The 13,634-nt window shown below is 43.7% G+C and overlaps 1 protein-coding gene across 2 annotated transcripts in view; it reads left to right on the top strand.

The window, feature by feature from the left end:
• The window catches only part of foxp4 (forkhead box P4), a 39,770-nt gene extending 32,557 nt beyond the window's left edge, over window positions 1-7,213 (top strand). For both annotated transcript variants that reach the window (XM_049023790.1, XM_049023789.1), the window contains exons 14-15: window positions 2,028-2,200; window positions 2,445-7,213. In XM_049023790.1, coding sequence (XP_048879747.1) covers window positions 2,028-2,200; window positions 2,445-2,592 — 321 coding nt within the window. In that variant the 3' untranslated portion in view covers window positions 2,593-7,213. The remainder of the gene's footprint in view (window positions 1-2,027; window positions 2,201-2,444) is intronic.
• Window positions 7,214-13,634: the final 6,421 nt, after the last annotated feature.

Raw genomic sequence — 13,634 nt, 5'->3', positions numbered from 1 at the left:
GCAAAGTATCCCCTGGGGGCGGACACTGAGGGCAGGCAGCCTGGCTGGGGGGGGCCCTACACAGACGTATAAATAAGAGCCCATGACAGCGACAAGACGCCCCCGTGTGCGGAGTGTGCGACCTTCATTTTCTTATAACCTCTTCAGAATGCGCTCATGAATATATAAAAGCACAGCCTGCAGCTAGCTATTAATAAGACATCATTCCCGGTGAGGCCTGCGACGACCGGGTTGGCCACGGCAGTGTGGCCCCTGGCAGGCTAGCAGCGGCGCCCTAGGGCCCCAGGTGTGGGGCCTGGGCTGCGGACGCCTTTCGCTTTGGCACGGGAAGCCCGCCTCTGTCTTTACCCAGATTGCGAAACACTCTTCCTGCACGGCTGTACTGCATGCATGTGTGTGTGTGTGTGTGTTTTTTTTTTTTTTTTTAAACACAGCTGGGCTTCGTATCGTAAAGATTTGCTCGCAGCTGCTACAATTAAGCGCTAACGAGCCTGACCCAGTTTCGCGGGCGTGCCCTCAATCCCGTTCCCTCGAAGACTGGGGGAGCTCGACACGGAGCTCTCGACTCACTGTAACTGCTCCTGAGATCCTGCTTATCATTATGCGGGGGGTTGGGGGGGTGCAACAGCATGAGGAATCTGTAGCCTTGCGGTTCAGCATCATTGGTGTCCTATCACCCTTTCTGGCACCTTCTGATGGCCAGTATTGCATCCCCCCCCCCCCCCCCCCCCCCCCCCCCCCCAAAAAAAAAAAAGTTTCCAAATACAATACTGATGCTCTTCAATATATTATTATATTGAATATATATATTAGTGGAGAGTGCATAGAAATTCTCAGCGATACAAAGTTAACTTATACATAAACGTGTGATGCATCATAGGTTGCTAAAAAAAAATGTAACGCAGCAGATGCCGGTTGAGTATTTGGGCTGGTCTCAGGTGCCGGGGTTTGGGACCCTCTGACAGGCACCATACAACTCATGTAAGTTTCCCAAAGCCCTTCTTAGAAACCATGAGCTTTCTCTCCCAGCAGCAAGAGCCCAATCGCTGTGCACAGGAGACACCTAGTGGTGAAATGGGCCAAGAGACATGTACTCGCATGCTTGCTCCTACCGGCAGCCAGGGCGGTGAATGACAGCCTTCTTCCCCTACAGCGAGTATCAGACAGGTGGTACTGTGCAGAGCACCCCCCCCCCACCCCCCAAATCCAGCTGTCGCTGCCAATCACTGCTCCCAGTACGCTGTGTGTTTATTAGCCGCGTGCTCTGACTCGCTGAGTGTTGTGGTCTGAGGGGCTGCCGCATGCCAGTAAATGGATCTGAGGACCGTGGGCACTCTGGCTTCTAATCTGGGACCTGGGTGGTCTCGCCCTGCCCTGCCTACCCTGCCAATGGCCACCTTAACCGCCTCTGGTGGCTGAACCCACCAGTCTTTGCTGGAGCCCAGTGTCACCGCCTCGGGCCATGTCCATGGGCTGAACCATCACCTCCATCTTCGCCAGTGTTTCCTTACAAAACATCCATCATCCCCAGGAAGTTTGAAAAGCCTCCCCCCACCACCCACCCATAAATCCCCTGGAGCAATTGGCACGGCTTTCCAACACTCATTGGCTGGATTTTTTTGGCTGCAACAATACTATGAAACGCATGTTTGCAGTATCTCCAGCAAGGCTGGTGAAGGACAGGTCTTGGGTGGTGGGCGGGCCAGTCAGAACCTCCCCCCCACCCCAAGTCATGTGCCGCCGTTAATTGCTGGATTGGAATCACTGTGTAGACAGGAAGTCGCTAATTGAAAGGCAGACTCAGCATAGAAATGCAGGGGCCAAGGTTAAGATCTGCCCCCTTTTTTGAAGAAGGGAGGATGATTGAAATATATAACTTGTCATATATCAAACAACCGCTAGCTGAAAAAAAAGCATAGAAATTGAAAGGCAGGACAGCTACTTCTGACAGATGAAAGGGATCTGGGAGGGCAGAGGGACCGTCCCGGCATCTCTGAAGCGTGTGCCTGTGTGTGCCCCCTGGCCAGGCGGCCCTGGCGGAGAGCAGCCTCAGCCTGCTGAACAGCCCCACCATGGTGAATACCTCCACTGGTGGCAGCCTCAACATGATGCACGTGGGTCATGATGACGTCAGCAGCACCGTGGAGCAAGTCAATAGCAACGGCAGCTGCAGCCCTGGCCTTTCCCCGCAACAGTATGGGTAAGGGAGTGGGACCACACCCAGAGTGGAGGGAAGTCATGTTCTGGACACGCCCACACACAGCAAGACTGGGTCCTGGACACACCCACACGCAGCAAGACTGGGTCCTGGACACGCGCACACACACAGCAGCACCACTATATTACACTTGCTCTCCCAGCTTGTTCGCTATAACAAATCATGATGTTTTTAGTCTCCGTTGTTTGATTCATCAGTGTTTTTTTTTCCTCTGGAACCTATCTAGCCACCAGGTTCATGTGAAGGAGGAGCCAGCAGAGATGGAGGAGGATAGCCGACCTGTGTCCCTCATGGCGAAAGTCAGCCAGAACCTTGTGTTGCCGGGTGATGAGCGGGAGATAGAAGAGGACCTTCCGACTGAAGACCTGGAGTGAAGGGGCGGGGCCTGGAGCCAAGGGGTGGAGCCTGGAGCCAGGGGGCATTGTGCAGTGACCCTCTTCCCCCTCCTGTAAAGCAAACGTTCCACGAAAAAATAGAAAAACACAAGAGGAAACCAGTATTGACACAAAACGCAAGAAAAACAAACAGGGTTAGACCTCACATCTGCTCACCACCGTAAGTCTGCAAGTCTTTGGACCGTGCACAACACGCAAAAAAACGAAACAACGCACTGAAACATCATTTTCGTCGTCTTTTGCATCGCTCTCTTTCTATCCTATAAGCGTTTGTGTCTGTGTTGTGTTTTTATATACACACACAGCTTTCGGTTGTCCCCCCCACTTCCCCTGGCATTAAATGACTCCCCTGTTAAAGTGCCCTCCCCCAATCCGCGATCGACACTGATACCGTGAGCGACTCTGGGCCGCCAGTCCACGTACTGCTGTGGGGTATTTGTCAATGCAAGCAAACACACCAAAATGCATGTACATAGTTTTGGAGTAATTTTGGGAGGTAACTACCTCTTCTCACCAATCGCGAGGGTCGTTTTCAGTCGGAAAATGCCGCTTGGTGGCGGCGGGGAGGGGCAGCAGTGTCTTTAAAGATTACCTCAGATATATGTTAACTAAACGAAAATCACTGATCAGTATCTGCAGCTGAGTTATTCCCTCGATTACTCCTGGTGTTTTTGTATTATTATTACTACCGTTTGTTTTTAGATTTAATTTCGAGGGGACTGCTGCACAGCGCCGAGGTGCGGATTCGGTAGCCGTGAAGCACTTCGGGTGGCGCGCAGAAAAACTTCCGGGAGAGATGGCAGTGGCGCCTCTCGCTAAAGCTTCGGTTTCGTCCCCTTTTCTGTTTTTTTGTTTTTTTTTTGTCCTCGCAGGACTGGAATGGCGGGCAGTTTGAATTGTTCATTCCCGTCACGGGGCAATGTTGACCTTCGTAATTCAGAAAATGACTGCTTGTGACATAGAAAAAAAAAATACCCCGTAGAGCCCTTTTCGAGAGCTGTTTCTGTCAGAATCGGAAATCATGACGTGTCAAGTATTTTTTTTCCCTTAACAATAACGGTGAAAAACGTTGTTTCCAATACAATAATTAAGGGAAAACGCATAATTGATTTCCTGCTTCGGTTTTTTTTTTTTAAGTATTACTGGCAAGATTTATTTTTAAACAGGAAAACTGTTTGAAATAGAAGTCCATGTGTTTGAGACAAAATTGTAGGTGGTGATAATGTGTACGCTAGGTATTTTTATTTTTATTTTATTTCCGAGGACCAGCTTTTTAATGGTGGCATGTCTGACTACAAGGCTTTTCTTTTTTTGGGGGGGGGGGGGGGTGCGGTATTATCTGCTATATATGTTCTCACCATTTCAGACTGGGCAATTTGTGATGTGCAGATGTCTCCTGTTCATTATGGCTAAGTCACCTTTCTGAATATTGCCAGGTTTCATCCTTTCTGTGTGGCAGATTACTGAGATTAGCACTTAACATCTAAGGACGGGGCAGGAGGCACGGTCACACTGGGGTCCGCTCACTAAGGAGGGAAGAACATTTTCGCCTGAACATGAAGCGTGACCATGAGCTCCAGATCCTTATCTTATCGCCTGCTTGGCAATAAAGGATGTAAAGTTTTGTTACCAAGAATTGACTCCATCTAAACCCTTAAGAATCCACCCCTACTGCATACAGTAATTGCTGTCAGTTTCATTTTCTGCGTGACATTAGCTGCAATACGAAGCGTTGCTTTAAAAACGAAATATATATGTGTGTATATATATATATATATATATATATAAACTTGCAGTCACAGAATACCTCATTCCATGAAGATCCCACCTGAACAACGGTATCCATTAAAGAAAAAATCATCTAGAGAATTTTCGACGTGGATAATTGGCGCTGCATCCCTTGATATCAGTTATACACGTTCCACGCATTTTAGATGTATGAAGCTCCTTGCAGTTCACTGTGTGAGTTGACTTTCTTGAAATGGCACCTAAGAACTTAGTTTTATTTAATTTTTGTCATTGAGCACAACGGCATCTCCTCCCCTTTCCTACAGTGCCATACCAAATTTAACAAATAACTTTATGTATTTTTTCCCATTTTGCTTTTGTTACAGGTTACCAAAGAAACGTGTAGTAAACCAAAAACCCTTATGTTTTTCTTTCTTCCTTCCAAAAAAAAAAAACAAACAATGCTGGCCAAATGAATACAGATCTGTAATTTAAATTATTGTTATTCTTTTAAGTTTAATGATTTCATTATCTTACAGTACAGAGCATTCCAAAAACCAAAGTAATACCACGAAGAAAACTGAGAATTGGGTTGCTTGAAAGCTTTGAAAATGTCCGTCATCTGGGGTGAAGAATCCATCATGCGTACAGAAAAAGGGCCAGAAACCTACAGTATTAAAGTACAAACCTGCGGTTCGTTAGTAAGAAGAAAGCACTTACCCCTTGTCTCAGGCTACACCAGTGTTGAAAACACAACCCTAAAAAGCTTCTTGGTAGACGATTGCAAAGAATTATTTTACCCTTTTAAGGCACTTGAACATGATCGTAATATTGCCTGTATGTGAGAGTGACACTCGGACAGTAATATTACCTGTAGTGAAACTCTGAGTCAGTGTTCGTTGTGATGTTGCAGTTCTCGACCCCCATGCTCCCCCAGCCTCAGTATACATACACTTAGGTGGACTGAATAACAGATATAATACCAAAAATAGAAAAAACAGGTATTCCAGGCACATAATGAAACCACTCCACCGATATATATAATGCAGCTTTAGAGTTACGTTTGTAGGCCATAGTTGTAAATTGGACGTACCTTGAAATGGACTGTTTTTGTTTGTTTCATTTTTTGTCTTTTTTTGGTGCTGCCGGTGTTCCTGAAATGCCAATATCATCCCTATCGGTAGCGGGATGATGCCAGGAACGAGCAGAATACCACTAGCATTGCTGCGGGTCGAAAAGGCGGGGGCTGTCAGAGTGATGTCCTGCAGACTCGTACCAACACTTCCGCGACATACAGGAAGGACTTTCCTGAAGACTTGCACACATGGACAAAGAGTGTGTGTGTTTATATACTGCTTTGAAGAAAGAGGTCAGATTCCTGTTAAGCCGGAGGGGAGGGGGGGGGGGGGGGTCGTTTCCCCAGGAAAATCAGTGCCCGTAACAGTCATTCTGTATGCGTTTGTGTTTTTATTTTTTTGCCCAAGGATTAAACTTTCAAATTTCTCAATGTCGAAGGAGTATTTTTACAGCATTCAAATGGCTAAATATATCCAAAAATCTATCTGGTAAACATGACAGCTTTGCAGGTTATAGCCAAGGTTTTAGGAAACGAGGCAAAGACCAAAAACACTACCTCCTCCAAAAATGGTTCACCCCGTAGACGGCCAGTGCTGAATGTCCACATGGAATAAATGTGTCCTTTTTCTTTATTAATAATAACTGAATATACCAAAATACAGTTTACTTTAGCAACAGGACAGACTGGCACATTTGCCCGGCTACCTGTTCTCCAAATTCATGAGTACGGACAGAAAATAACATATTACGTTGAAAAAGATGACTACCTCTCCCAAACACTGAGATGTATTAAGCATGAGCATGAGTGATCAGCGTATCTGTAAGGTTTACAGAGGATACATACTCACCATCTTGAAGCAATCCTATCATATTCTCTATAAACAGGCCCTCAATACGGAGGCTTAACTGTGCGCTGTGATTCCACGTGCATGATAGAGTCCACGATCACGCCATGCCAGTGAGTGCAGTTGGGATGACTGGGCAATAGGGGGCGCTCAAGAGGGCAGTCAGTGGGGTGTCGGAGCCGACGACGGGCACGACTCATTATTGCGGGTGCTTTTGGGCCAAATACAAACGTGTGCTTTTAAGGTAACAACCAGTTCTGTCCAAGCGCTGTGGGGGATGTATTTCCTTATTCTTGCACCATCCCAGAGAATGTGGGAAAATGGCGGCAGGCGTCTAGAGAGCTTCAGCTGTCGCTCGCACCGGGAACACGCGGCCGTCCCTTTTGAGGGGCCACGTCACTGACGACAGGAAGTTGTCTTTAGGAGGCAGGACCACTGAATTTATGGGGGAGGGGGGTTAACAAGATATCCAAAGAGTAGAGCAGAGCTTGTTGACTCACTATGCCCACAACAAGGACAAAAAGTGTATAAAGTAATCTTTCACAGTAAAGGGACAGCTGCATTTCAAAAGAAAAAAAAAAAACACAAAAAAATAATGTCGGTTGTGTGTTAAGGTACACCTGTAAACAGAGTCCTTTTCTAAGATGTAGATTGACATCGGTTGATGATATTAGCGGATCTTTGAAACAATTATTTTACTTTCCAGCCTTGATGTTATGATGTATTGTATATTACCGCTTGGTTTAACTCTCCAGGGCATTTTTTCCATTCTTTATTTTTTAATTTTCTTGTTTTTTTTTCTCCCTGCACCTGTTTAGCTGTTGTAAAGCTTTGAGCTCAGAATGCCTATACTGTATCGCTTATGCTAAAGTGTATGTATTTATCATACTAAGTGCTGCAGGTATCATGGTTAAATAGTTTTTTTTTTTTTTTTTTTCTCTTCTATTTTTCAGTTTACTTCATAAAACGTCTGGGACGATGATGATTTTTTAAGTGTATTATCTTTAAAAAAAAAATTAAAGAATAAAAGTTAGATAAGTGGTTTAGGTAACACACCTGTTTGTATATTTATCTTAGCTAGCTCTATTTTGATACTTTTTGTCTCTGTACTGCATTTATGCATTTTTAAGGAAAAAAAAGAAAGAAAACAAAAAGTTGAATTCGTTGTGTATTGATACCTCAGAAGGACTTTTCTCAAAGATAGGACCAAAACCTCAAAAAGAGAGAACAAAAGCAAGAAAATATGTAGCCCTCTCTTGCTTGTCAGAAAGAGCAACTTTAAAGTATTTTGTTGGTCCTTTTAGGTGCCAATATGTATACAAACTCCCTTTAAACAGAGTCATTCCTGTATTGACCATTACCTTTGAAGACTGTCTTTCACAAATCAGTGGTAGTTTCCAACTGTTGCTGTGTCTTGATGACCCAGAGAGGCATGGAGTGACTTATGGGTGCCATGTATCTGGTCTTGCGGCCGTCTGATGGGATGAGAGTTCCCTTTGACCTTCCGGCAGAGATGGGGTCTGCCGTTCCCTGCTTCTCTTGTCCTCCGTGGTGTTGGGAAAATAAGCAACTCCTTTCCAGTTTTGTCTCTACTGCAATGATTTTTTCACTCAAACCTAAATATGCGGACTCATTGTCAGAAAAGTAAACAAAGACTAAAGGCTTTTTCTTTAATCATTTATCTCCGTGAATGTCCCTCTGTGAGATTTCACACCCTTAGCAGTGTACCAAAAGACGTCCAAAGGCCTTCGCCTTCTGCAACCACCAAAACCGGGGTGTGTGAGGCTGCCGTTCGTATCCCCACTGCTGCAGTGACCAAAGCCAAGCGATTCGGGTAACAGAGGTGAAAGGTCGGCACTCGGCTTGTTAAGGTACACCGGAAAAATGATCACGAGATCGGGAAAGATGGTCCGTGGATTTGATGGTGATTTGCATGCGACCGACTCGATGTATTTGCTAGTCCGCGATGCGATTGGAACTCTGTTACTCGATGTATGGCAGCTTTGAGGTTTTTTTTATATATATATATATATATATATATATATATATATATATATATATATATATATATATATATATATTTTTTTTTTTTTTTTTTGGTTGGGGGGGGGGGGGTTTGGCCGGGGAGAATAGTGACAGAGCTCTACCAATTTGGTATCAACTTCTCGGCCAACAAAACGGAACTACCACTTTAGCCCTTCCTTTCCATCCGATGAATGTGTGTACATTTTCAGCAGTGACTTCCTGTACCTACTTTGGTTTTTGACCTTTGTTTTTTGTTTTGTTTTCCTTTGAAGCCCAGGGAAGTGGGAGGTGGCTGGTTTGAGGTAATCTAAAGGTAAAAAACAAAAAAAAACCTAAAAAAAAAAGAAAGGAAAAGCAACGGCTTGTCGCCGTTTGCCTGGGCAGCCCGTTTTATATCAGTCACTGCCGTATCCTTCATGCTGTATAAAAAACATATATCTGTGTATTTGTAACCTGAATCTTCTTGTGTCTGTTCCTGCAGACAATAAAAAAAAAACTGTACAGTAGTTCTAGTTGCATGTAATCTGTACTAATTATTGACAATGGCATTATAAAAATGCAATAAAATACTTATTACACTGTCTGTACTTGTTTTTGTTGAGTGCTTTGTCTGGGGGGGGGTGCAAGCTTCGAAATGGAGAGAAAGCTTCAGCGCTGCTGCTCTCCTTCGTCATCGTTAGGTACTGTGTCCTTTTTCACCTGGCTGAGCCTCTTCCACTACATGCTGTGATCCTCACTGGTTCGTGATAAATTATTGCTGGAGGGGTTATCATCCTAATGATTTCATATTAATATTTTTAAGACACAGGAAAGCCATTTTTTAAATTTCTTGCTATGGCCACAGCTAAGTAACCCATGTCAGGGTGGGTAGCTGTGGGCAGCCTGCAGATTCCATAAGGTTCAAGCATGAGCGCCACCTGATGGTTGCTGCCTGTAATTACAGAGGCCACACCTCTTCCTTCCTCTGCATTGTCGCGGAAGCTCCCTGCTGGAGTTTGCGCCTCTGGGCTTTCAGAACTGCATCTAGGGGAGGATGCTCATTGGGTAAGAGGACTTGATTAACATTAAGCTGGGAACCAATCAAAATGAAGCAACACTAGTACTATATCTGCCTCAAAGTAATTGAGGTAGTGAGCCTTCAGTGCAGTCCAGAAGCAAGGTGGCTTCAAATTGACCTAGTTGTTCATGAGCCTAGTTCCTAAACCAGCCCAGTTTACAGACGTGCCTCATTTTGTTCTACCATTTTTATTAAACGACTTCATCATAACACGTGTTAAACTGGGCCATTCCGATGACTACAATTGTTTTTACAGGGATGCTGTTCCATTTACCAGCCGTTTTCATATGATGCACAAGGAATTATCAGTTAAAAATGCATCTGATGGAGGCAAGATGGAAAAAAAAACAATTAAGGAGCACTGCAGTTTAAAAATTGACTCTTTTATGAATCTTTTATCATTTAATTTTCTCACCGCTACCTTTCTCATAGACATCATTAATCACACCAGCAAGCTCTGACACCGAGGAAAAAGGAGCTTTTAATTAGTTTCTGAATTTTGACGTCTCGCCATATTTCAAGAACATTTTGAGCATTGTGATACGGGGAATGTGCGCTTTCCATATATAATCTCGAAACATTTAGCCATCATCTTTAACGTTAACATCAGTAATTTCTTGGTATATTTCATATTTTATTATTGGGTAGTATTTCATAATCAGTTTTAGATGCTTAAAAAGACAAAATGTATTTTTTTTATAAAACAGATGTTGAAATATTTGTATTAGTGTAGGTGCTGAAGTGATTAAGGGCTGAATCTCACCTAAAGTCAGTCTGTTGTACCTTTGAACAAGCTACTTAACCCAAAATGCCCTGCTCACATGCTTAAATGTATAAACGGATAACAATCTTAAGTTACTTAGAGTAAATGAGTTCAAGGGCTTAATCTCAGCGTAAAAACAACAAAATCAATCGCCTCAATCGATATACCTCTTTTGCTCCTGTTCAATTTGCCCCCCTGGGGGGGTTGTATTGACCTGCCCATGGCAGACTGTTAGCACAGGGTCAAATACCCGCACAGCCACAGTTCTGCTTCCCTGTGCAGCTCTTGCTGTGTTACAGCCTCTGTCCACCAGGAGGGGTAAACAGCCGGTCAATCCAACAGGCAGCAAAGTAATGCAGCTGGACCAGGCCAATGCCGAAAGGCCCCACAGTCTGGGAAGGACCTGGCGCAGCTTAGCCTCGCACAGCAGAGAGGATGTTATTTTAACCCTTCTCCAATGATAGACCCACTTGTTTTCCCCATTTCTGTTTTTTGTCTGCCAGAACCTTATCTGATAGTGCCAAAGTGCTGTTACACATGTTTGTTTTTTCACCCAGCAAAGGACAGTAGGAGGCGCTGGACAACAAGCAGATAGAGTTTGACTCTCTTTTGGGGAAAGCTGTCCCCCATTGCATTTTCTGGCGTACTCTGATGAACTGATGAAGACACGACTCACTGCCATTTCACCTGTCTCTAAATCCCCTACTTGGCAGAGCCAAAGCATGCAATCTGGGGGGGGGGGTGGACCCCTTTAACAGGGAAAACTCAATGTAACCTCTTAAATAAATATCGAACTTTCTCAAAAAAAAAGTCAAATTGAGAAAAAAATACTGTTTCAGCCATGGAGCAAAGAACGAGCCCTGTGTGGTAGAACAAAAGCATCTTTGTGAGTGAGTGAAACCACATTTCACTCGCCTCCCTCTCCACGGCCGTGCCAAGTCGACCGACCCACTGAAAACAATCGACGTCAAAAGTTTTAAAATAATAGCGAAAACTCCCAGCAGATATCACCGGCTTTGCCGTGTCCTGGTCAATAACCAGGGAATAGTTAAGACTTCACAGCTGCATTTACACCTATGCATGCTGATGAGGTCCCTAAGAGCATGTGAGCAGGAGGGACTGGCTAACTAATTCTCTTTTGGTTATTGGCTGAAAATATTTCCGTGCATCCACTGAACGAACCACAGCGTGGGACGGGTGCGTTACATGCCACAGTTGACACATTCCTGTGAACCTCTTTCCCATCAACATCTGTAAGATGACGAAAGGCATTGTTTTCTTGGAGATCGATACTGTTGTTGCTCGGCCCTCAGTCCTTAGTAAAGTCCGCAGCCCTACCGAGGTTTTTCTTGGCCTGAAGTCTTTCGCACCGCGTGAGTCCAGCCGAGTTAAGGTCATATGTAAATTCTCTGTAGGGTGTGGAGGTCCCATGTCTCCCGCGGGATATGGACGTGGTGGGGTATTGAAAGTTTAGCAGTGGTGGCCATTTTGCCGCTCAGCTTGCCAGAGCACAAAGCATGATGGTAAAGGTGGGCCAAGTCCCGCCAGATGTGATCTGGGTCACATTAGCTTGGGCAACTTCTAGCTACAGTGTGGAAGCATTAACCCCATCCTGGTGCAACCTTCACCGCTCTTCGGTTCATACGTTTAACCTAAAGCAAGCCCTCCATGCATCTTAATGATGATAACGTCAAAAATACTGACTGAAGCACTAAGTCCCCAGTTGAGTCCTCTGGCTGCTTTTGCTGATTAAATATTGTCAAGATTGGACTATAAAACTGACCATATAAGGAAAATGGAGCCTCCATATGTGTCCAGGAGGACAGCTGTCAGTGAAGATTAAAAAAAAAGAAAAAAGACATGAATTGTTTATGAATCTTCATGCGAGGGCAGTTACTATATCATACTCAGGGTTAGATCTACCTTTTCAGGGGTCCTATGCAAAGTTGTACTTGGGAGAAAATTGATGATCGTTTTATGCCATTTGGGGGCCCTAGGCAACTGCTTATCCTGCCTATAGCTGATGCTGGCCATGTTCCTGCCTGCACATAAATATGTTAACTTGACGTATGTGGCTTTTTGTCAATTATTCTAACTATATATATATGTATATATATATATATATATATATATATATATATAATTATTTTTTTCCCCCCTTGTTCTTTATGCCGATCGGTCCCTAAGCAGCTGCCTACTTTGTCTGTGCTTACTTCTGGCCCTGGTCCTAATTTAACTGTGAGACATTTCACATTTGCTGTGTATTGCTTGTTAGACAGGATGTGCACTTCTAGAAAATCGTATGTATTATTTTGCTGACATTTGGCGTACTGGAGTTAACGATGGACTGTAAGCACTGTAAGGTCATTTTAAAAAGCGGTGTTGGTGACCACTAGCTTTAAGATATGCACACTTATTAATGATCATATTTTAATATGAGCACACAGGGGGGAGAAGGTGCTAAATTTGAATGTGTGAAAGCGGTGTGACACCGCCGTGAGTCATGCTACTGAATAGCCAGACGAATAAATGAATAAAAAGCGAGATCGCTGCGGATTAAATTTTAGGCTAGACAAAATAAATGTGTATATAACCTGTGATCCACACACTCTTTGTAAATGCATCTGAAGTAGGTATCGCGAGTATGTCAATTCCACTACTAGGTCAATGCATGAAGTTGGTTTCTAATAGACAGATGGCTTTAGAAGCCTCGAATTAATGTTGCTTGATACATAAAAGTTCTGATCGATTTTGTGATTCATATGAATAATATGGCATGGGTGTGTTTAGCAGGCGGGAAATGAAAACAGCGCTATTACAGCGTGAATAAAGACATCATCTATCCATCATTATAGGTGGAAGGCGGGAATGAATGCGTAGTTTGTAGGCTACATAGATCTTGGAGGGCTTTGAGACAGGCAGCTGTGCATGAACACGCATGAATAGAAATCGGATTAATGCTGACTGCGCTGCCAAGTATATCCTGTATGCTTGTTTTGTTTTCACAACCTGTTATGTCAAAAGGCTCACTAAAGATGATTTACTGTACTCCCGCTTCGAAATCGTGCCAATGGTATACACCGGGTACCTATCCCTGAATCAGTTTAAAACACCACCACATAGGCGCGGATGAAGTTTATTCAGTATTTTCTTATCTCGTCCATATGTCAAAACAGATATGACAACATCAAAAAGAATACTGATTTTGTAGATCCAAGTGAGCAAAGCCGATAACCACACCGTTCAGGAGATAAAATTAATTCTAGAAAGTGCATTGTAGTTTATATATGCATACTGTATATTACGGCCATAAATTCATAACTTAAATGTACCTGGAGACACACTGAAATACCTGTCTGGAAATTGTAACCTTTGAGGAATCGATTTGCCTATATCGCAAGTGTACAGCCAGCGGTATATATATATATATATCAGTTTTGTTGGCATTTTATTTAAAAACAGACGTGTATATAATAATAATAATAATAATAATAATTGAAATCCATTGTTAAACGTTTTGTGCGTA

The sequence above is a fragment of the Brienomyrus brachyistius genome, chromosome 8 (assembly GCF_023856365.1).
Source record: "Brienomyrus brachyistius isolate T26 chromosome 8, BBRACH_0.4, whole genome shotgun sequence".
Lineage (NCBI taxonomy): Eukaryota > Metazoa > Chordata > Actinopteri > Osteoglossiformes > Mormyridae > Brienomyrus > Brienomyrus brachyistius.
The sequence above is the reverse complement of the archived record's forward strand: the minus strand, read 5'-3'. Positions and strand labels throughout refer to the sequence as shown.